At 41.2% G+C, this 25,257-nt stretch overlaps 1 protein-coding gene across 3 annotated transcripts; it reads left to right on the top strand.

The window, feature by feature from the left end:
• Positions 1 to 3,320: 3,320 nt before the first annotated feature.
• Positions 3,321 to 24,999, top strand: LOC131282050 (trichohyalin). Of its 3 annotated transcripts, none has more exons than XM_058311438.1 (21): positions 3,321 to 3,465; positions 4,838 to 4,948; positions 5,040 to 5,192; positions 5,231 to 5,511; positions 5,585 to 5,734; positions 6,582 to 6,678; positions 6,823 to 6,878; positions 13,097 to 13,186; positions 13,252 to 13,329; positions 14,092 to 14,259; positions 14,334 to 14,822; positions 16,345 to 16,461; positions 18,897 to 19,079; positions 20,711 to 20,878; positions 20,969 to 21,127; positions 21,311 to 23,032; positions 23,703 to 23,930; positions 24,019 to 24,381; positions 24,454 to 24,524; positions 24,648 to 24,782; positions 24,869 to 24,999. In XM_058311438.1, exons 1-21 carry the CDS (start codon positions 3,321 to 3,323, stop codon positions 24,957 to 24,959), a joined length of 5,055 nt encoding a protein of 1,684 aa, XP_058167421.1. In that variant the 3' UTR covers positions 24,960 to 24,999. The 3 variants fall into 3 exon arrangements, with proteins under 3 accessions (XP_058167421.1, XP_058167418.1, XP_058167419.1); XM_058311435.1 differs by adding an exon at positions 15,008 to 15,012 and having other exon boundaries at positions 14,334 to 14,844; positions 20,969 to 23,032; XM_058311436.1 differs by having other exon boundaries at positions 20,969 to 23,032.
• The last annotated feature ends 258 nt before the right edge of the window (positions 25,000 to 25,257 follow it).

Genomic DNA, 25,257 nt, shown 5'->3' with positions numbered 1-25,257 from the left:
AGGTTCTCCAATCCCCTTTTCAACATCTTTTATACTTCGTTGCCAATTTTTTTGCCTTTTCTTCTTTACTTTCCCTTTGTTTTACATTTACATTACATTTCTAAAAATCCATGCTCTCGCGAAGCTACCATAATTTTCATCGCGTCCACTGCTTTCCTCTCGTGATACAAATAGTTTACTCTCCCTGTTGTATGTGCATAAAATATGTACTAATCGAGTAACGGATATGTGTGCACTTTCCACTTACAACCGATTATGGAAACGAAATACTCTATAACGTGGAGTCGTGGAATCCGTTCAGCCTACCTCGAAGGTACGCTCGTCAAGTGTCAAATGGGGCTCCTGTCCACAGTGGGAATAGCCTCGGCTAACGAACGCCCCCCAGCGCAATGGCATTCCCATTCGAGGTGTTCCCATTCATGCAACCTGCTGCGGGCTATTTTGAGTGCGTGTGTTTGTGTGTGTTGAAGTGTATGATTTTATATGCGCGCGTGCGTGCGGGTGTGTTTGTGTGTTATCCTTTTGTGATAAAATATGAACACCGCGAGGCTCGAGAAATGTCTTGCTTATCTTCGTTCTGCTGTTCCGATTGTGGCAGGGATTGCCACTAGAAACCGACAGCAGGCCCTGTATTTTTCGTTGCTGAAGTTTCGCGGTTGGCGTCACGTACGTTTTACCTTGCTCCGCTGCAAATACTTCGCTCCGCCTTTACATTGTTCGCCAGCGTTGGTCAAGTTTTTCTGGTTGGTTGCGTGCGTGCTAGAGCAATGGCCAAGCAGCCGAGCGCCTGCAACTGCAGCATGGGAAAAGTATCGTTATGCTCGAAAACATAGGGAAGGTCACACAGACTCTTTTTCGTTTCTTCAATTTCGCCGCAAACGCTGCTGTTCTGCCTTGCACGGTCTCGGTACGCAATCAAGCCTATGGCATGGAAACGACAAATATAGAACCAATCGTCCAATATACGGATATGTGGAGTGGACCCTCTCAAGGTCTAATGGGGGGCTCATCTTCCGATTCGCCCATTTCGACGTGTTCAATTCTCCCAATTGCCGTACGATTGTGTTGGCAGACGATTGCTACCCAAAAGCAAATCCAATCAGTGGACAGTGGCCGATATGGCAGCGGGTATCCAGCCTCAGATTGGGACCGAATCAATGCTAATAATGTTATTATTACTCATCTGAGGGTAATTGTTGTAGCTTTGGCTGTAGTTGCAGCCGGCCATGGCCCGTAAACGGTCAGAACCCTCGTTTTAAGCACCATTTCAACCCGATCCCAAGTATGTAGAGACCGATTCTAGGTGTGTGAAATTATGATCGAAACGTCAATGGAACTACGTTCATTGTCCGAAACGGGGGAATAATAATGTCACTCCTTGGAGGAGAAATATAGAGTTTGAATGTTTACTATTTATTAAAACTATATTAGCTTCTGTATTTGCTTTGTTAAAAGTCAGTATTATATTTGTTGAAACAGTTGCTTCTAAATTGTTTTACTACATCGAAGCAGTAGTAATATGAGATTGTCTGGAATGTGTTTAATGAATGTTTCCCATACGACCCTCTACTATCAAAGGGGTTTACAACTGTTCCCTCATATTGCAGGCACTCTGTTTATATTGAAACACACGAATGTACATTTGTATTGTACTTTTGACGAGACGAGATTTCATTATTCGGAACATCAGTTTAATCTCGTTTAACTTTAAGCTGTATCGATTTCTTGAATAATCTTTCGTATTCTCCACTCCAGTAAAGACCAGTCCAGTATAATATAGTCCAGTAAGTCCAGTATAATATAAAAATATAAAAAAATATGTGCCCGTTATAACTCAATGTAACGATAACCCCGCGTAGGCAAGATTTTTTGTGTTGTTGAAAATCTTTGAAAGACACGGAAAAATAAATTTCAATTGAATCTTTCTGTTCTTTCTAAATCTTCTAAATGTAGCATCCGGAACGGCGTTTCAGCAGGTAATCCATCGTGATTCGCTTCAATCTGAATCAACACCCATACGGTAAGTTGTGAGTTTTATCCAGAATCCCCTCCCAAACATACTGTACCGGTGTAGATGAATCGATGTTGTTTATACCACTCGTTGAATTTCATCACATGCTGTACCAGCCCATCACTAGAATATCAAGATCACCAGAATTAGCTTTCATTTGCGTTAGTGAATGGTTTCTACTTCAAATTGGATCGCCCAGTTGGCTTACGACTTCGAATTTGCATTAAGCACTAGGCTACAAGAAAAGTTATGATTTTGTCTTCAAGTGCCCTATAAACATCCTAAAATTATGCTGCAGTTGGTCGCTACTTGGTCATTCTATAAATAGCAATTCAGATCCTTGCAGTGACCCGCAGAAAAATTGTCATTTTGATACTTCGTTTTCGCACGTACCTTAATTTACATTTCAGTATGAGTTGCTGAACATCTTTGACTTTGAAGAAGAGGTAAATTTATTTTTCTTTAAAAAAATATATTAAAAATACCTTGCCTGGTCCTTCATATAACAATAGATAATTATTCCCAAGAACAAATATTTTCCCATTCCATTATAAACTTGCTCTTGCGATTCATAGCCTATAACATTTTGGAAGCATATAACAGCTGGATAATGGCCTGATTGTCAAGTACGTAACATATCCGTTTATAGCACAACTATTTATTCAATTAGAATGAGAATGAATGTGGTAAGAGCATTTGAGCAATTTATATATTCTTCATCAAATCAAGAAAGATTAGCTAACAAGCTAACTCTTCTAGATAATTATAGATAATATCGCAGTGACCGATAGCTTCGCATCCTTTTGATGGAACTGTAACCTCAAGCGATAATAAATGTAGCTTGAACAGATATAAACTTGATTGTTAAACCTTGTTAAAACCACCGAATTGAAAATCCTGTAATGTTATGCAGCAATGAAGTGTATATTATGGTTAGGTACTCGCCAAAGTTTAAAGTCGGAATTTTCGGAAAAAATAGTAAAGAAATGCAACTGATTTGGAGGACTTTTTATTTTGTGGGTCTCTGCTTGTCGTCTCTATCCCTGCACTAACATTACACCCTCATCTGTACTCTATTTCTTTATTACTCATCGGTCTATGTTGCTTTTTTCTTTATATGCACCGATTTTCAATGATGTGAAACTACTCCGACGACACAACCACTACCTTCACTACCACCACAGTCACCACAAAAATTCACCATCACGTTAAACAATTCCATACAAAAGAGTAACAAAAACCAAACTAGCACAGCGTCTTGCAAGCCCCAGAATACCACGTGTAGACCGCGGACCGTTCGCGGCATATTATGTCTCGCGAAGTCTACAGCACAGGTCAAACACTACCAAGCACTGGCAATAGAAGCCCCGGTCGACCATCGAGACGCTTAACTGAACTGCCGACCGTTGACAAGTCGCCTTCACGAGACTACGGAACCCGAGGAAGTCCTTTAGGTGAAGACAATAGCGTTATGCCTTACATTGATTGTGATTTCATTTGTATATCTCTCTTTACTCTCTCTCTCTCTCGATATAACGGCAACACCTTTACCTCTATGTTTCACTATGCGTCATATTTCATTCGAAAACTCCCGAGTGTTGAAAACTTGTGTTGCAATAGCTCGTTGCTATGTAAAGTAAATTCTGCTATCTTTAGTAAAGTTCTGCTATTGCTACTCTCGCACAATTATGACAGTACAGTGAACTTCTTTCGTGTCTAATTGGCCATTTGAAAGATACCATATTTTACACCACATTGTCTTTACCAAAGATATTGCTGCCAGCAGTTAAATTTTAAATTATGGAAGTTCATAGTGCCATGCAGAGTTGCTATGGTCTGCTTGTACTCATACAGTTAAATCAAGTCATTTTGCCAGTTCGGGTCTATTTCGTCACGTCAAATTCCAATCGAAATCTAGACCGAGAAAAAAAGTTAAAAAGAAAAATGTCATAATTTAGTAAGAGATGGTTTGTTGTGAAATTTGACTATAACCACTCATCACACACTTAATGACCAAACTCAAATTTGAAATAACGCTGGCGCACACATTTGTCATGGCAACTATGAACTTTCTTGCTTTTGGTGCTATATACGCAAAAAGAGAAGAATGTTTTTGAGCTGTATTTAGCTTCCTTCCGACAACAAAATCAGTTATTCTTTAATCTGAACGCGGAATTTCTAATGCTCAGTTTTTTCCATTACCCTGAAGTGAGTTCCAGTAATTAAAATGATGGTAATTGAATGCATTCGATTTAAGTTTTATAAACATATGGTTTGTTACATTTCTGAACCTTTTTTGTAGTAATGCAAAGCTCGGTTAAATAAATGACTAGATTTGGTGCCCAACCATTCTATTTTCTTAAAATAACAATATTTGCATTTATTACAATATTTGCATTTATTGGTTTATTGTCATGTCAAGACATTTCGAATTTTATTATATCAATTTCTAGAATTGCTCCATATTTTGTATTACGAATCAACATGCCAGACACATTAACGTAGATTTTTTGACGAATTTCAGATTCCGTGTACGACCGCGCCATCAACGGAATGGACAGGTCAAGGCGGAATAGTTATATGATTGTGTCACTTTGTTACTTGTTACACTTTGAGGGCGCTCTTTTTCCGTAACGTTCAAACTACCTTTTTCCTTCTTTTTGTGACATCTTTTTTGGTTTGCGTTACACGGTAGTCTCATCCGTAGCTCACACTCGTCACCTTTCCTCATTTTTATAGGCTACAAAGTACGCCAATCGCGCTCCGGAAATAACTCTCCGTTGACCTACAGTTGGAAGTCTTATCCACATCACAATTCATTTACAGCCATGGGGAGTCCATACTATCGGGACATGGACGAGCCCATAAGCCCTGCTGGCGGCCACCACCGCAGCAGGAGCGCCACCCGAGCTCCGACTCACTCCTTGGAGTATCCTCGCGAACAACTGCGTAAGTAGCCCTGGACTAGTGTGAACGCCTTCGAGCGAATTCGTGTCATACTGTAGCTTTGCGATTTCCCACTCCGCAGGAACTCGCTACCAGTCGCTGGACAGAGGCCTAGTTGATCCGCACGATCGTGAGTTCATCCCCATCCGGGAGCCTCGTGATCGATCCCGGGATCGGTCCTTGGAACGAGGTCTCTATCTCGAGGAAGAGCTGTACGGTCGACCGCCTAGGCAAGGTGAGCATCAGAGCCTCCTTCCATTCCCGCTAGACGAGCAACTCGTGATTTGTTAACAGACTTTCCATCTCACGCTGTAGCCATGCCCGAGCGAGGCTACTTGGGCGATTTGCAGGTGCAGAATGGCGAGCTGCAGCGAGAACTGGGTAATCTAAAGAAGGAACTCGAGCTGACCAATCAAAAGCTAGGCAGCTCCATGCACAGTATCAAGACGTTCTGGTCTCCCGAGCTCAAAAAAGAGCGGGCACTCCGTAAGGAGGAAAGCGCCAAGTACAGCCTGATCAACGACCAACTGAAGTTGCTGAACAGTGAAAACCAGGTACGAACGGCGCTCGATTAGCGTGGCTCTTCCGTGGATTAATTCGTCGAACTGAAATTTCCTTTTCCATCAGAAACAAGCGATGCTGGTCCGCCAACTCGAAGAAGAACTGCGGTTGCGGATGCGAGCGCCGAACATCGAAATGCAGCAACAGATGGAGGCCCTGTATGCAGAAAATGAGCATCTTCAAAGGGAGATCTCGATACTGCGGGACACCATTAAGGTAGGTCACATTATACTAACCAAACAATTTCTGCTGGGCTCTTGAAAACCTATTTTTATTAATCGTTTAGTAACTTGAAAACCCATTACACCATCCTATACTATAACAATTAAAAAGAAAAAGATACTAAAGCTGCAACGTTCACAAAATTTTTCAACATCATCTCATGAAATATACTTTATTCACTCAAAAACTCAATTAAAAATGTAAAATTGTTTAGTAAATGAATGAAAACAATGAAGAAAAGTATGACTTCAGACATAATTTGTCAGTAAAGAACTGACTTCTCATAACAATATTTCGCATCGGTAGAAATGCGTAATTCACCCTGAATTCACAGAGGCTTCATATATTTAATCCCAAATCTAATTGATATAATTTTTCAAGTAAATACTGCAATGGATTCCACTCTGTACATGCACGTAGGAGATGCTCGTATCATCACCATGGTACGTGATATTGGATCCCATGGACAAGGGGTTGAAGCATGGATGGAATATTGGATGGATCCATGAATGTATGGATGGTACATATTTAGTGGTGCAAAAATCACTGGAGCCATATTACATACTCATCTGCTCGCCTGTCTGACTGGAGTCTGATGAAAGGATCGATAGCGTTAACTAAGTATGGGGACATTTTCCAAAAGGCCTGCACATAACAAGAATTTCAAATTCGACCATAGAACTAAGGGGCCTGGAAAAATTAGTCTAAAACACTGGCATTTCGATCCATAATAAATCTTTCCTAGAAAGAACAAACGGAAACAAGGAAGATATTGTTATGAACTTTAGTCACTTTTTAACACCACGCGTCGTACATTTCAATTGTCTTTTATTTTTGCCAGGAACTGGAACTTCGGATAGAAACCCAGAAGCAAACACTACAAGCTCGCGACGAAAGCATAAAAAAGTTGCTAGAAATGCTACAAAGCAAAGGAATGGGTAAGTATCCTACCTTTGAGGGGGAGATGTCACACATACTCATTTTCCGCACATGTTCCATGAAAGCATATGGCTTTATGCGATATTTTAATTTCCCAACGTGTGATGATGCTTTAACTTAGTTTTTTGTTTAATATTTACTAGGCAAAGAGGAGGAGAGACAGATGTTCCAACAGATGCAAGCCTTGGCCCAGAAACAGGTGAGTCAACGTATTGTTTTGCCTTTATCAATCTCACTCAATGTTTCTATGAATTCGGTGTGATATACCGAATTGACGTAACTCTTTGATATAACGATCTATTGAATGTGCGCGTAGTGGACCAACGGTGTGAACGCATAGTGAACTAACGCAGTTTGCAAACGTTGTTGTAAACCAGTTCTATTTTGAAAATGTTGTACCTAGCCATCGAAACATTACCTGAATGCTTGCATCATTTGTTACCAACTGCAAAATAATACATAATAGCCTGTACATATTCTTTTAAGTTGAATTTAAATCTTTTTCTTTTTGTATCAATCTAAATTGTCAAGTGTTACGTTTGTAAATGCATTTCGATACACTACACTTCTATCTCTATTGCTTACGTACCTGTTTGGCGAAAGAATTATGATGACTTATTTTGTAAAACAACCATTCGCACAAGCAACTACGCTAGCGATCATACACCCACACACGTGGGACGGCTAGTTGTATCCGTTTCTCTGCTTCCCTCTTTCTCTTTCTCTCTTTCTCTCTTTCTCTCTCTATCTCTCTTTGTCTCTCGCTTTCTCTTTCTGTTTGTTTTATTAATTATAAATTAAGCCCTTTACCGCGTGTTTAGTAAATTATCGTTTTATGTTGATCTTTTTATGTTAGCCATTCTTATTTCCACTAACATTTTGTCAATGTTTCTTCATGTTTCCAAATCAAACAGCCAAATTCTTCATGTTTCTAAGTCAACACATGTTTTTGCTATGTTATTTTTTTCGTTATGATTACTTATTTTAATTTTCTACATGTTTTTCCTTGGTTAAGTATAGTGTTAGTTTGGTAAACTTTTCCTTATCAAACATTTCTCTTCCAAAGTTCCCTTAATTGCCACTTCTTGTTTAATTTGGGATAACTAATGTTTCCCATAGGAGAGGTTTTTGGGTTAAGGCTTTATTTCAATTTTCTGTTTTTTGTCACTGCAGGATACAAAACATCCTGAAACGGTTGCATTTTAAAACTTCCTGTACTTCTGTCGTTCTGCCTTTGTTGAATTCACAAAACTCATTCGATACTTCTTTCACCTACACAATTCTCATAGTCGCGAGAAAGAGTACGTATGTGCACACCTATAATGTATGTGTGAATGTGGCGTCGAGAGTGTGTATGTATGCATTCGGATGTGTGTTTGAGTTGACGTGGGTGATGCGGGTGTATGCGAGGGTTGTTTTGTGTCAAACAATATGATCGTATGCTGTCGTTCGCTGGCTCTCCTGCTCTGATTCGATTCACTACTAAGACGAAAAGAAGAAGTAAAGTAATATACTAAAATACAAATGCTGTCTGTTTAGTAAGAGCAAACAAAACTATCGGATCAAAACTAGTAGCACACTATACAGAGAGCAAAATCTTAGTGAAATCGAGATAAATTATAGTTTGAACAGAACGACGCAGATTATAATAATGGAATAGTGGATACATGAAAACTAAACAAGTCTGGCATAAACTAAATCTGCAATAAGAAAGAATAAGTAGAAAAGTAAGCAAACAGTTGAGCGGATGATGACGATGATCATAAACAAACAAAAATAATTCTTTCGTCAAAACAAATGCGATTTTTGACGAAGCTGAACGGCAATGATGGCTCCAAAAGTACGAGAAACGCATGGCATAAATAGACAGTATCGATGGAACATAGTCATCATGATACGCCGCCATTTACGCAGACCCTTGTGGTAGTGGAAGAAATTGTACAGAAAATGAGATGATGTGCGAAATAAACAATTTCGAGGGCGGAAAGTAAAATTTAACCTATCGAATCTAATAGAAAACGGTACTTCTGTAAATCCATCCGATACGCAGAGGTTTCAATGGTGTAAAGAATGATATTTCGGGGGCCCATCCGTAAAGTATTCCGAAAAAATATCATGTAAGCAAGGCAAAATGTGTAACAAAAAAAAACTTCAGATCAATTATTTCGAGGCAAGATCATTTAGTTTGCTTATAATTCGTGTTAGTTCCATATTTATCTTAATTAGAATACTGATCCAAACGAAGAAAATGAGAGCTGTTTAAATTATACAAATTATTCATCTAGTAATTAAAACTCGGTTAAAATAATAGTTCATTCGGTTTTTATTCGTTTTTGTTGCGTTGTAGAGCATAAAATTATGATTTCATCGTGTGACATATTCATGCAACTGTTCCCTCCTGGCATTATCCACCATGACGCGGATCTTGCAGGCTGCATAGTATGATGATCAGACATAGAATGTTTCAGCAGCGACCGCTACCGCGTATTTAAAACGCAGTGACAGCAGCCGGCTTTCCTAAAGATAAAAAAATAAAACAATTAAAACACTCAAATTGAACCAAAACCAAACCAACCGCCAACCGCTAAACAGAACCGAACCAACATCCAGTGTTGTCTTCTCTCCTCTCTTTTTCAAATGGCCATTTTCAGATGTTTGATTGCAACAACTGCACCACTACCACACCTGATTTAATGCGTAGCAGTTTTTACCAGGGCCAGCCGCCGCTCTATAGCTCAAGCTACCACACCGCGCCAGTGTCCGCGCTGCTACTGGACGGCCGCTCCGGACGATTGCCAGCCAGGCGCTATAGCATTGGCGGCGGTGTTCCGCTGCCCTCCATGGCTGACTACTGCAATCTGTCCGAGAACGCGGCCAATCTTTATACTCAGTCGGCCAATCTGACCAATTTGCTTAACGAAACCACCAAGTCGTTGTCGCGATCGTCCAATATTTTGAACATGCGTTATCAGCACCCAGCAGCACAGCCGCAGCCGCCGCAACCGCACCAGACGGCCACTAGCTCTTTGTCAACGGCCGCGGTCGCCGGTCTGCCTTCTACTGCCTCTTCGCTCTTTGCACAGTCGGCCGTCGCCAATCAGCCGCCCACATCGTCGCTCTCCATCTCGGGCATAGGCAGCTTGCTCGATCCGTCACCTTCGATGCCAATGGACCGGACGGCAGCTACGGGTTTAGTCTGTTCGTATCCAACCACCGCCAGCAGCCCACACTTAGCCAATCCACTTAGCAATACTTCCACCAATCTCTCCTACTACCAACACCACCTTCAGCAGCCGCCGCTATCGCAGCAGTCGGCGCAACACCATCACCAATACCATCAGCACGCGTCACAGTCATCAACCACCGGATACTACCGACCGTCATCCGACTATCTGCTCTCGAAACCAATCTATAGTAATCACACGGCGGCTGCTGGTACGACGAACCCGTTCTTCTCGGCTCAGCCGCACAGCGTGCTGGCGCAGACGCGGAGCCTGCTCGCCCAGCATTACGCCTCCAATCCGACTATCACTCGCTCCCTGACCAATCTACCTTCCTCCACCACCTCTGCCTACCATTACGACCATCAACATCATCAGCCAGCGGCGGCAGCGGCTCGCTACCCATCGGTCGACTATCCGACCTGCTACACGACGCACGATCAAGCTAGTAGCGCCTTGTTCAAGTACCCTTCGTACCATGCGCCATATTCCAAGTTAGACCTAGAGTACAGTAGAGCCAGCGACATGAAGCGTCAAGTAAGTTTCAAGTTCGATGTCGACACCTTGTCCATTGATTCGTAAGCGTGAACGCCATAGAACGCCGCTTCGTGCGTTAGAGAGTAGTCCGGGTAGCTGTGATACGGTGCTTTGGGTCGCGGGCCAATCGAAAGACACATTTTGGTCGAAAATAACACATCAACCTTACGTATCACTCACCTCAACCGCTTACGGCATTTATGTAGAAACAAATATGTCATATGTGTTTGTTTTTGTTTCATTTCTTTTCCTTTTTTTGGCAATTTAATACGTTCACGTTCAATGCTATCCAGATCTTGGGGATTTGTAGTTTTATTTTCGTTTCCTTGATTATTATTTTACTTCCCTTTTTGCTTTCGTTGTGTCAAACCACTACAGTGTTCGTTCGTGTGCTTCAAAATCGTATGAATAGCCCGTATCGGTGTTTACCATTATGCCTACCTCCTAAGGTTAACCTTTCCCTAGGCACAAACCTTTTACCCATCATACTTACACAACACCCACACAAACATGTACGTCAGGCGACGTGCGGAGGAAAATGCATAGTCGATGAGAAATATTTACTACGTGCTTAATTAGAATACATATTTATCTAAGACTGCCAAACTGCCAGCCAAACTCGCCGTTTTAAGTAAAATGATAAGTGTACTACTCCTTTATGACTCATTGTATGATTAAAGAATTTTAAATCCCTTGCTTTATACTGCACTTTGCTACACAGCAGCTTATTCTGTTACTGCTGTTCTGCTTATTTACTATTTAACATTATGTTATTGAAATAAAGCTTAACCAAAAACGTTATACGAAAGGTTGTCGATGTCCTGGCAAATTCATTCTCACTTTCTATCTTCCATCTAATGGTCAATAATAATAAAATACATAGCGTAGGTAGTTTGTGTCAAACGGTATAGTTGATTAAAATAGTGATACTGAACGCAAGGTACAATATTGGGTCACTGCGTCCTGAAGTACACAAGTTTTTGTTCCAGCATATGAGAGTAAGAAAGGTTATATTAGGAAAATACCTAAGCTATAAAAAAGAATTCCCCTGTTTCCCTCCCCAAGGGGACGAATAAAATTTTTGAAATTATAATAAACCTTTCCTCATAAACCATTAAATCGAGCCAACTTACGTTGTGTACAATACTTTGCAACTATCAGTATCGACATCGCAAATAAAAGATAACGAAAAACCTTATAAAGCACACTCACACATACAGCAATGTGTTTATAACACCAAACAAAATGTAAATACAATCAATTAAATGCATCAACGTCAATTAAGAATGGTGCCCAACAAAAATGTATCCTAAGTAGTGAACTCGAACAAAAGCTAATGCATCGACGCTACAAAGAAAGAACGCGAGTATTGATATAAACGATTCTGTTGACGATTAGATTTTTTATACTGTAAAAATCAGAACAAACAACGAAAAATACTCGAAACAACGGAAGAGATATGTGACATTGTGCTACCGTATCCATAATTGGAAAAAATCTTGTAGGCTATAGAACTCTGACGCGCCAACTATACAATAGAATCGAAGGATATTGAAAACTACAACAAATGTGCTACAAAGTTATGATATGATAATGTATCGACCTGTTAGATAGTAACTCTAGTGAGATGACGAACCTTATAGATTCGATTTTATGCACTTTAACCTTCGTGCACTGTAGTTCGCTGTTGTAAAATTTATCTCCCACCAAGAAGATTTATCGAATTTTAATAATATTTAACCCGTTGTAGTAACAGGTCTTTCACTTTTAGACGATAAAAAAGATAATGTGAAAACGATTTCAACGTTAGGTGATAAAGGCAAGGTATCTAAGATTCTTGTATTATACATTATTTGCGCATCTCCTGTTAGGTTTGCCCTTCCGTATTTTAAGGTACTTATTTGTTATTTATTAAAAGAAAAAGTCATATAAGAACATCGTCAAAGCTGTTGCAAAGAATTAAGAAATTGACCATGTTTGGTATCAATTGATGGTTCGTTCTGTTTATAAAATGTTGCCACGGGTTACAAATTTATATAACTACTTTTAAGAATACGTTTGAAAACAGAGTTCAAAGGAAAAGCAAAAACGATAGTAAACGAACGAAAACGAGAAGCGATATTTAACGAACGACGAGCTAGCCGGTACCAACACCTTTGCAATGTGAAAATGTTTAAAACGAGTTGGTAAACCATAGTTCTACTTGTAAGGTTAATCTTTACCAGTATCAAACGAAACACTGTACTTTGTTACTGCTTGGTTTCGTTCAGTTAGTTTTGTAGTCTAATGTTGTTACTAGAATCAGTACGAAAGTATTATGACAAATAAAGCCGAATTATGTCAAAAGTAAAGAGCGAAACACTAACCTTACCACCAGACTTTAAAAAAAACACTTTAGCAATCATATACTTCGTCTTTATAGCCACGATCGAATGAAGTTTGTTTCTTGCTTGACAGCGTACGGTCATATATATCCGACTTACTCCATAAACGCCACTCCTCACAACAGGCTGGCACATACACAGACATACTCTTTGCAACAACAATACTCTTCAGTACCACGTAATATTCGTTTGGTTTGCGCATTGATAACCATGTGTCATACAAAAAACGGTTGTTGTTTTCTAATGCTCCACTATCATTGTGTTTGTATTTGAAGCTTGATGATTTCCGTTTGGAAATTACCCGCCGTGACCAGGAGATTATGGCCATGGCAGCAAAGATGAAAACCCTCGAGGAACAACATCAGGTACCGGTGATCACATTAAGAAAGCATCTAAAACTTGTTAATCGATTTTTTTATATATATTTCAGGATTATCAACGGCATATTGCCGTTCTTAAAGAGTCACTTTGCGCCAAAGAAGAACACTACAATATGTTGCAGTCGGATGTGAGTATTAAGTACCAATGTCCTAGCGAACTGCTATCACTTGTTGTATTGAAACACCTTTATTTGAGACTAGCTTGACGCCCCGGCGTTGCTCGGTGAAGAAAAGGTTGAGAAAAGATTTATGATTTTACTCTTTACTTGAAAGTTTGAATTAATTTATTAGTTAAAATAACGGCATATTTAAATGTACGAAATTTCATGATTTTCCCCGTGATGTATAAACCTTAGGGTAGCTATGTTGGATACACCTTGACATTTGTTTACATGCTTGTTTTGTTTGTGTTAGTAAAACTGAGTTTAAATTGTAAAAAATAAATAGATAATTTAATCAAAAAATAGTGATCAAACAAACCTTCAACAACATCTGCAGTACTTAATCTTAATGTGTGAAAAGTTTCAGAAGTGACGGTTCAGTATTGGTCGAGTTTTTAGTGTACACCGAACTCCATACATAAAAAAAAGCTAAAATATGTAGTAGATTAATCAAAAAATAGTGATCAAACAAACCTTCAACAACATCTGCAGTACTTAAACTTAATGTGTGAAAAGTTTCAGAAGTGACGGTTCAGTATTGGTCGAGTTTTTAGTGTACACCGAACTCCGTACATAAAAAAAAGCTAAAATATGTAGTAGATGGAAAATATTTTTTTTTATTTTTTAGAGTCTTTCAAACTTAGGAGTTTGACTACTAAGGAGGGTCATGTTTTTTTAAATAACTTTATTACATAAGCTTTAATAGTACCGGATGTCCTATGTTTCTAGGTGGAAGAACTACGGAACAGATTGGAGGAAAAGAATAGAATGATTGAAAAGAAGACCCAAGGCACCATGCACACTGTCCAGGAAAAGAACCGTCTTCACACGGAGCTGGCTGAGCTGAAGGAGCATATGGACATTAAAGACAGAAAAATAAACGTTCTGCAAAGGAAGGTACATCCACAATCCGTTGAACGAAAGATCACCGTCAGAAAACCATACTTAAACTAAATATCACGTGTTTATAGATCGACAATCTGGAGGATCTCCTGAAGGAAAAGGACAACCAAGTTGACATGGCACGGGCGCGGCTTAGCGCTATGCAAGCCCACCATTGCAGTTCTGAGGGTGCCCTGACAAGCCTGGAAGAAGCGATTGGCGATAAGGAGAAACAGATGCAGCAACTGCGTGACCAACGCGACCGAGCAGAAGCGGAGAAGAAGGAAGAGCGAGAGTTGCACGAGCGGGAGCTGGCCGAATTCAAAATGAAGCTGCACTCACTAGATAGCGAAGTGGAGAAACTTACTACCCGCCTACATCGCGCGCTGGCAGAGAAGGACCGCTTGGAAGCTAAGCTGGAAAGCTCCCAGAGTGAGCTTGGCAAATCGAAGGCGGAACTGGATAAGGCTGCAACCGATGTTGGCCGCAGCGGTGCCGACTGGGAGCATGCGAAACAGCGAATATCTAGACTGGAGTTGGAAAACGAGAGACTTCGTAACGAGCTGGAGCGATCACAGGTAGGTGAAATGTGTAATCTTGGTGAGGAAAGATAGCATGGCTGATCTCTTTGTTATATACCATTTTTTTATGGAGGCTACTAAGCTTCCCTGTTCAGTGCGTACATGCCTCTTGTCAGCTTGAGACAGCTCTTGAGTGTGGGGTTATTCCGGGTCATAGCCGCTTTTGTGTTGCCATTCCAAAGATAAAGTCAAGGATCTTCAAATTTTATTATTTCAAATTGATTGGATCATAAATATTAATTGATTTGATTTTGATTAGATATTGATTTGATTTTCTTCTTCTTGGTGTAACGACCTCTTGATCATGCCTGCCCGTTAAGGGCTTACGAGACTTGTTTCCCTGTTGTACGTGGATAGTCAGTCCTCTCGTACAGGAGGGAGGGTCCGGTCTCGGTTGGGATTCGAACCCACGCCGTCGAGGTGGTGAGCCCCGGCGCTCATGGGCCGATTTTCTAACCGGCGCTACCGCTCGGCTGTCGCGGACCCCCAATTTTGATTTGATTGATTTGATTTTATTTATTATTATAACGGCGTGCTTTTGTACTGCAAATAGCCTAATAATTTCATTTCAGTAGATTAAGATGCTTTAGCGCGCGAATAAAACGAAGCTTAAAAGGATTTATGGGTGCGCTTACTGGAGCTGACCAAAAATTTTGCCTTTATTTCCGTACAATTTATTCGCGACTGGCGACTTTTGCCCCGACTTCCCCTATTTATAACATGTCCCGGAGGCGATGGCCGATCTCAGGGGTCATCGATCGGCGATCGGTCAGCTGATCGCTGAAGTTCCCCTTTTTGGTGTTGACGTTATCGGCTCGGGTTATCTGTTCTGAGAAGATTCTGACGACTGGCGTTAGTAACGTAACGCGTTCCTAACACTTCTTCTTATTGGCGTAACGACCTTGTTAGTCATGCCTGCCCTATGAAGGGCTTACAAGACTTTTTCCCTTTGAGTACGTGGATATATCCGTATTTACGTGGACTATTAGTCCTCTCGTACAGGGGAGGGCCCGGTCTCGGTTGGGATTCCCCCACGCTGTTGAGGCGGTGAGCCCCGGCGCTCATGGGGCGATTTTCTAACCAGCCCTACCGCTCGGCTGTCGCGGACCCCTTAAGGTGCTTTATTATTCTTTCTGTATTAGAATCATCACATTTAGAGATTTTAATATCAATGATAGTAGCACTATTGAAATTTTAAGAACTTATCATCTTCTTCTTGGCGTAACGACCTTTTGGTCATGCCTGCCCATTAAGGGCTTACGAGACTTGTTTCCCTGTTGTTCGTTGATAGTCAGTCCTCTCGTACAGGGGAGGGTCCGGTCTCGGTTGGGATTCGAACCCACGCCGTCGAGGTGGTGAGCCCCGGCGCTCATGGGCCGATTTTCTAACCGGCGCTACCGCTCGGCTGTCGAATTCTTTAACTAACACAAAAAACATGCGGTAGATTTAATTAATAAAACTGAGGAATGATCTGTGAATGTACACCGCATGACTCTTTTTCTGTTACCTCTTTTCGCAGACAACATTTGGTAGATCAACACTCACCACGTCCCAGGAACTAGATCGTGCTCAGGAACGGGCGGATAAAACTACCAACGAACTACGGCGTACACAGGCGGAGCTTCGAGTTACGCAAGTAAGACAGAAACACTTTCTGCGCATTTTCGATGCTACGGATAGTTTACTTCTCAGCCATTGGTTTTGGATTATTTACATCGATCTATCAATACATCATATCGTTTTCTATAAGAAAGTTTTCGGCCATAGCTTTGTATCTTTTCTTTTCAAATACTGTATCGTTTTGAGAACTTTCCAAATAGTATGAGTTTATGATTATTTAGTTGAGCAAACAAACCATACGTGTTCACCTTTATTCCTTCTTTATGTCAATAAAACACGATGGAGAATCCCGAAACACATTAATACAATTTGTCCAGCCTAGGAAAAGTCTAAATATTATTTGAGATATAAAAGAACCATCAGTCATGAAATCCAAACTCGTTCGTGTAATTCGTTTAAAGAAATTGATTCACACAACAACAGTACAATGTTTGATGAACACCAAACCTAGAAGAAATTATTTAGTTCTTTTTTATCATGTTTGATACGTGAATTGTTATGTTTATTACAAGCGATTTATTGATCGGTGACGCTCAGCTGCTTGTGTTTGTTATTTGAATTAAATATCATATGAATATATCCATAGCGTCTTCAATTTTTGGACAACTTTCTTATGTTTTCTCGCAATGTCCCTCAGCGTTGTCTGTCCCTCGTGTTCGTGTATCGTCTAAGTGTCACATTTTGTCTCGCTTCTGGTGTATGGATCCTTTGTATTTGACTGGAAAAGGCGTAGTTGCTGTAGTGAACCGTATTGCCTTGTATTCCTTTTTATTTCAGTACATTTGTTTGGGACTGTCCTGTCTCGTCATTGTTTTGCTACATGTTTGTATTGTAAAAAACATGCTTCAGTGTAACTGGGACTTGTGCATGTTATGAATTTAAGACGCTTTGTATGTGGAGCAGGTTGTCAATTTGGTTTGCATAAGATTTCTAATTTCTTTTGCAATCGAAGACGTTCATTACATTTATAACTTTTTTCCATCATTCATTTCCTTTAATAAAATAAAATTTTATAAATATTTTGGAAATTTAATCACACATAAAATTAAAAAAATGACACCTACCAACCCCACTCTGCACTTTTTGTCATAACTAAGAAGGGTACAGCTTAATTGCCCCGACCAGACGTATGTACGGAATGCAATGCGGCAGATTTTGCTTATTAGTCTACGTTATCTTTGATAATTACTGTATTATTGAAATAAGGCCAGCGGAACGTGGTGCATTCTCTACAAACTCAACCCATTTAAATTTATAGAAGCTATCATCATGCCATTGGTCAGACTGTTTTACGTTAAACATCACACATCAGTTAACACAATCACTGATAATCCGTTCACCAACGTTTTATAGGAACATACGGTACACGATTTTGTGAGTAGCAATTTTTTACACAATCTTGCTCTTTTGTCACTTAATAATTGATTTTGATTTAAATTTCAAACAATGCCAACAATATTTAATTCATTTTTAACGTATTTCTAACTCCACGTTCGTTCTTTGAGCTCAACTTCTTCTTATTAGACTTTTACTAATATATTTAACGGTAATTGTTTGATTTGCTGCAACAGTAAACGATAGATTTCAATTATGTATAATTTCAGTCCACTAAAACATTCGTGCACACACTCGTTACATTTTGCTCGCATTTATCGACTTTTCAAACCAAAAGCTCTCCCTTACACCTGCAGCATAGTTTTTGCAACTGACTAACCCAAAACAACCTTGTATTAAGTATTATGCAACACGCATTAGGCAAACTTAAATTTTTACATTGAAAGTGATATTAGAACTAACGCTTGGAAAAAATGTGAAGAATCAGCTTTCTGTTCCATTTTTGAGGAGTATGATGGGTGCTCCTTCACTTCAATATAATTTGTACACATATATTGAGAGAACAAACAAAAGTTTTGCAAATTCGCAACGAGCCACAATCGGTATAAACTCGTAGCAACATAGCCTAATCATTTATCAGCAACAACAGTACCATTCAATTTTTCATTCACAAACGGACACACATATTTTTTGATTGTTAGGAATGTTCTGTTGAGCTTTCGTTTCTTACACCTTCCTTATTCAACTTTGTTCCTACTGGAACTCGATCCTAATGCTACTCTTATACCAGTATCATGCATTAATGATATTTTTAAAGATTTTTCTATGTTTATCTGCGAAGTTTTTTTTATCCTAGATAATTACTACTGCTAAGCCTCTGTATTTTGTATTTGTTTTACCTTTTGATTCAATGAAATATCTTTTCCTAGTATTGCTAGATACATCGCTTGCGTTTCTAAACTTCTTTTCATTTGTTTTAATATGATTTCCCTTCTTTCTTTTTCCATTTCATCATTCTTTCTCTCGTCTCCTTTTCATAAAAAAACTCTGTGACGCAACCATGCCGTCCTTACATCATGTGCCAATCCCGAAACAAATGCCAATTTTATCACATAGACCGACGCCGAACGATCAAGAGCGGAGGCGGCCGCGTTGCAAGAGAAATTAGAGAAGAGCCAAGGCGAAGTCTATAGGCTCAAGGCTAAGCTTGAAAACGCACAAGGGGAACAGGAAAGCTTGAAACAGGAAATGGAAAGAGGCCAGGCTGGCATACAACGAATTGTTAGTGAAAGAGATAAGGTAATTTCCTGTTTCTTTACTTTGATTTTCTACATCCTTCTATCCTATTCACGACACACTGTACACACACGGCTGATAATGTAGCGAACATTAGATGTCGATCAACTTGCCACGTGGCTAATGAAAATAAATGCATATGCTGTGAGTGGAGATTGGGATGAAAATTGTAAATGTAATCTTTCACGAAATATGGACGCAAATAGACCGATAAAACACTGCCAACCATGTATGTTCATTACCAACCTCATCACATACTGGCTAAAGCGACTCGTTGCTGGGTGGATCATATTCTGATTCGTCCTCGAGCGAGCTTTTCCTGTTCCTTCAGGTATCGCAATCGTTTGAAACTGACAAAATCTTAACAAAATACATTATAAACTCATTCTCAACAACACCTTCTTGAACGAAGCAAACCCACTTACACACCCCCACTCTAGTGTTCTCAGGTAGGTAAACGACTGACGCTCGCGATTTATATATCTATGGCACCAGCAAATGTGGAAGATTGCATTGTAGATCACCTTCACCATACCTACTAGCGTAATCATCATGTTGTCCACACTATTGATAAGCCCTCCTACTACCACCCCCGTATTCTTGGTATCTACTCCAATGTGGATCGTATGTGTGTCGTGAGCCAAATATAGAAGAAATAATTCAAATGTGTCCAAGTATAAAGTGAAAGCAAAATCGTAAAATATTGGTAAAATGGACGCACAAGTAGTTAGCTGGTACGCCTTCTTGCATTGCAACATTGCACTGATCAACGTTCTTTAGGGGTATCGGACTAAATACATTGAATCAAGCCTCATGAAGCTAGACTTCTTTCAAAACAATTATGACTAGGGCACAGTGTTATCTATAGTTCGGACTACATTAAGTATCCAAGTAGAAGCAATATTACTAATGCACTGATACCATAGTCATAGCCTACAACTACATTTCCATCCAATGATGTCCAATGAGTCAGGTAAATTATGCACTAGTAAAATGCAAATCGTATTCGTAAACACTTTATCGCTGCATTCCGGCAGATTTTAAATACTCCATCACTTGGCCTAGCTTATTACCGCATGTAAAACGGCTAACTACTTATCAAGTCCACGATGTGAATGTATACACACCTGCATATACATATAAACTTGTAACAAGTGTCTAAATATAAGTATCCTATCATAGTACAACTAATATAAAAAGGCTGTGTGTAAATATTGAATGATTGGTAGCTAACATCTATCGCTCCTACAGTATACTATAACTCTACGCTTTGTAGTGTAAAGTCTATATTCTATATTTCCTACTTCTTTCCACCAAACCAGTCTGTTACTCAAATTCACCCACACACAACACATTGCGCGTGTTTAAACAGCTGTTTTAAAAATATAAAATACACATGCCTATCACACATACAACAGATTTTCTGCAAGCTTACATAACGAACATCTATTGAGCTCCCATTCTCCTCCCGAATACACTTATTTTCATTAATGGCAACCGTTTGAAAGCCATCAAGGAGATCACATTCGGTTTGGTAGAGTGCTACACTATAGACTGTCCAATGCAGTGCAGAGAAAATTAAATCATTGTCATTGATTTGTCTCTTACTGTTGTACATCATCTGACCTATGCAGGCTTATGGCGAACTGGAGAAGATACGTGAGGAGCTCGAGCGGACCCAGGCAACCCTCGGCAAATCTCAGCTGACGCAAGAAAAGTTACAGAACTCACTAGACAAGGCACAAAATGAAATTGATCATCTCCAGGAGAAGCTGGACAAGAGTGCCGGCGAAACGCGTCGGGTAAGTGGATAAACACTTCGATGAAGTTAGCTTTGGTTAGTGTACAATAATTACCCTATCGTTTTGTTTTTTTATTTTCCACCCCGACAGCTACAACTGGAGAAAGAAAAGATCAACTACGAGTTTGAAAACATTCAGTCGCAACTTGACAAATCCTTGGGTCAGTCCTCACGCATCCAGAAGGAGAAGGAAGCAGCCCAAATGGATCTCGATCGCTACCGTGATAAGGCGGACAAACTGCAAAACTCTGTCGCGCGGCTACAGAAGGAGCGCGACGTGCTGTGTGACGAACTCGAGAAGCTGAAGGAGAAGTCGGAATCTGTCCAGAGTGCGGCTCTCAAGTACCAGCGCGAACGAGACGCTATCCAGACGGAGCTTGAGGTAGTCAAAGAACGATGGGAGAAAGCACACCAGATCCATCAAAAGTTGCAGATGGAGCGGGACGATGCGATCACCGAGATTGACATACTGAAGGAAAAGCTGGACAAGGCGCTGTACGCGAGCCAGAAGGTGATCGATGAAAAGGAGACGTCCACAAAGGAATTCGAGAAGATGCTCGAGAAGTACGATCGGGCTCAGAATGAAATATACCGGCTACAGTCCCGTGTCGACACGGCCGAAGCAGACCGGAACCGGCTGGAGGTGGAAGCCGAAAGGTCCGCCCTAGCCGCCTCAAAGGCTCGCGAGGATTTGCGAAAGCTGCAGGAGGAAACGACGCGCCTCCAGGAAGCGTGCGATCGCGCCGCCATGCAGCTCGGACGCTCCAAGGAGCTGGAGGATAAGGCGAAGGAGGACGTTGACATGATCCGCGAGCGGTTAGACAAGTGCCAAACCGATCTGCGACGGGCACAGTCGGAGCGAGAAAACCAGCAGACCGAAATCGAGCGCCTCACCTACGAATTGGACCGCTCACACAACCTCTACACCAAACAAACGGCCTCGCTCGACTCGGCCCAAGAGGAGGTGGCGCGCTACGGTCTCGAGATCGAAAAAATGCGAGAGCGGTACGAAAAAACGGCCGCCGAGTTGCGGCGGCTGCAGGAGAATGAGTCGTTCTCACGTGAGGCGCGGCGCATGAAAGACGAAAACGAGCGACTTCGCGAAAAGTACGACAAAGTGATCGTGGAGCTCGAGAACTTCCGTGGCAAGTCGCAGTATGAGCAGGAAACGTTCGACAAGATGAAGGAGAAGTTTGATGCCCGCGAAAACGATTGTCAGACGATGGAGCTGAAGCTCCACGAGACGAGTCTGCAGCTTGATTTGGCCCGAGCCGAAGTGACCAAGCTGATCGCCAACCAGGAGAAGCAACGGGCGGATGCCGAACGGGCACACATCGAGTACGAGAAGATCCGCGACAAGCACGAGAAGCTCATCAAGGAGGTGGAGCGATTGCGCCAGAACCCGCAATCGGCGATCAGCCCGGGTGCACTGGCCGCCGCCAGCACCTTGAGCATGACGGACAAGAACGAGCTCGAACGACTTCGCGAGCGTCTCGAGAAGGCCTTGCAGAGCCGCGATGCCACCGAAATGGAGGCCGGTCGTCTAGCCAAGGAACTAGAAAAGGCACAGCTGCACCTTACCAAACAACAGGAGGTGTACGAGGCAACGCGCATCGAGTTTGAGCGCATGTCCGCCGAGCTAACGCGAGTGCTGGAGCGGCTGGAAAAATCCGAGGCCGAGAAGGAAACGCTGCGCCAGTCGACCAAAATCTACGAAAAACACCACCAGCAGCACGCTAGCAATCACCACGTCGAGCAGAGCTTAATGAAGCTGGAGGCCGACAACAAACAGCTGATGGCCGAGCGCGACCAGCTCGTTATGCAGCTCGAGAAGAGTCAGGACATGCTGATGAGTTTCCAGCAGGAACTGAACGCCGCCGAGCTAGAGTTGCAGCGACAATGCGAAGAGAACCGGCGCCTCAAGAACTCTCCACAGCAGCCGAATGCCGTGCAAGGATCGGCCCAGCAATCGCAGGCCACAGCTCAGGAGCTACAGAACTACAAGAAGGAGGTGACAAAACTGAAACAGATGCTCCAAGAAACTGGCGCTCGTGGGGATAACGAGCTCGAACAGTGGAGAAAAGTGGTGGAGCAGGAGAAAAATCGCGCAGACCAAGCTGAAAAGGCGGCCATTGAGCTTCAGAAGCGAATGCAGGTAATGTCCTCTGGAATGCCTGTTATTTTATGAAGATCTTACAGGATGCAAATATTGAAATACCAGAGATTAAACTAATATCTACGGTACAATTTTTTTTATACTATATCAACAGTTTGTTTCAATTTTCAAACGACTGTTGTATAGTTCATTTGTTTATTATCTTTAGGCGTTTTTGGTTTTTGGTGTACTACTTCATAACTAGCTATTTATTCTAGTTTATTGAGATTGATGATTTTTAAAGAAATCCCACAATGTGTAGCACTTGAATAATTCCTCAGTTGTCACAATGCCCCACATTGAATTGTAAGCCAACATTCACCAAAACAATTATCATCATCAATGTTAATCTTAGTGACAAAATTAAATTTTGTTTTTGATATTAGTACACCTCCCTTACAACTTTATTTATATCTTATGCTACTTTTTGTTATATTTTTATAATACGTTTAAAGTATCATACATCGCTTTAAAACGTAGTTAATTTTGTAAAATTTAGTTTGACTTACTGCTATTAAAAACGAGAGTAACAAACGACTTAAGCCGAACTGATCTGGTGTCGCACGCCATTTCATCGCGGTTCATTTTTAATTATATTATATTTTATTTACATTTGACATAACATTATTCCAACTGCCGTTATGTTAATGAGATTTCTCCTAAATCATAGGTGATGGAACAACAACTAAAACAACAGCTTCTACAAATGACCAATATGCAGAAACAAATGCAACAACAATCAACACAACAACAGCAACAACAACAACAGCAGCAGCAATCTCCTGCGAACAAAAAGGAGTTGGAAAAACTCCAGGAAGATCTAAAAACGGCAGTAACACAGCGTGACCAATTCCAGAATCAGCTTGAGTTGTTGGTACAAGAACTCGAAAAGAGCCAGGTATCTTCTCGTTATGCTATGCTCTGTGTTCTACTATTTTCATGATGCGTCATTCGGTGTACATTTTCTTCCCTTGGCCACGTTTCAGACCGAAGCTCAAGAATCTACCAAGAAAGCTCAACAGCACCAGCAGCAATTGGGCCAGCTGCAGCAGCAAATTCAGCAATTGCAGCAACAATTACAGCAAGCCACCCAGGCTGCCAACCAGAAGGTGGCTCAGAATGCCGGTGTCAGCGAAGCTGAGCGTAAGCAACTCGAAGCGCAAATGAAACAAATCGAAGATGCGACCCGTCTGCTGGAGAGCGAAAGAAAAACATTCGAGGATCAGCGCAAGGTGATCGAGAACAAGCGCAAAGAGCTGGAGGACAAGGAGAAAAATCTTATCGAGTTCGATAAGCAGCTCAAGAAACGCAAGGAGCAAATGGACCAACTAGAAAAATCACTGCAAAAGGTACGACTCCATCATTACCGAATCAATGTGTCACACGGGGGCTAATGTTTGTGACGGTTGCACTTGTTTCAGGCTGGAGGAACTGCTGCTGCTGCAGGAGAATTGAACAAACAGTTAACAGAAACACAACAGATGCTTGACAAGTATGTTTGGCCAAGTGTTGCTCAAGACATGTGCACGTCCTGAGTTCCGACGGATTTACTCGGAGATTGCACGTACACTATGAGACTCTCGAAAGGCATTACATCTTTTATTTTACATTACAGAGCATCCAAGGAACTGGGCGAGGCCCGTGAAGAAGCCAAGCGTTCTGCAGCGGAAACCGAACGACTGCTGCAGTTGGTACAAATGACGCAGGAGGAGCAGAACCAAAAGGAGAAAACAATCATGGATTTGCAGCAGTATGTACACGCGCCCCAAAATCTGTCCCCTTAGGTCAGTGAACGTTGAGCTTTATCTTTGTTATTCGTCTTCCTTTCCTTTTCAGAGCCTTAAAAAATGCTCAAGCAAAACTAAAAACAGCACAAGCACAGCCACAGGATGCGGGACCTGCTGGGTTCCTGAAGAGCTTCTTCTAAGAAGCCTCAAACATGCAATACACCCCGTACAGCAACAGTACGAAGTCATTTGCATGCGTCCAGCGGAACAGCGGTTGTCTAGTGTTGGCATCAGGTGCTGACACGATGGACAGTGGTGGAATCCAAAGTATTGCAGGCACAGTACAACTTCTAAAGTATAATTAGTCATAGGTCCAGATTGATTCGGCAGGACTTTTTCATTTACAGCTCCTTGAAACGATATACTTACTCACGGCTACTATCTCTCGATGTTATACGAAATGAATACAACCAAACAAAACAAAACAACGGACGTTGC

Source organism: Anopheles ziemanni, chromosome 2, assembly GCF_943734765.1.
Source record: "Anopheles ziemanni chromosome 2, idAnoZiCoDA_A2_x.2, whole genome shotgun sequence".
Taxonomy (NCBI): domain Eukaryota; kingdom Metazoa; phylum Arthropoda; class Insecta; order Diptera; family Culicidae; genus Anopheles; species Anopheles ziemanni.
Note: the sequence above shows the minus strand (reverse complement) of the source record. Positions and strands in the feature narration are given on the sequence as shown.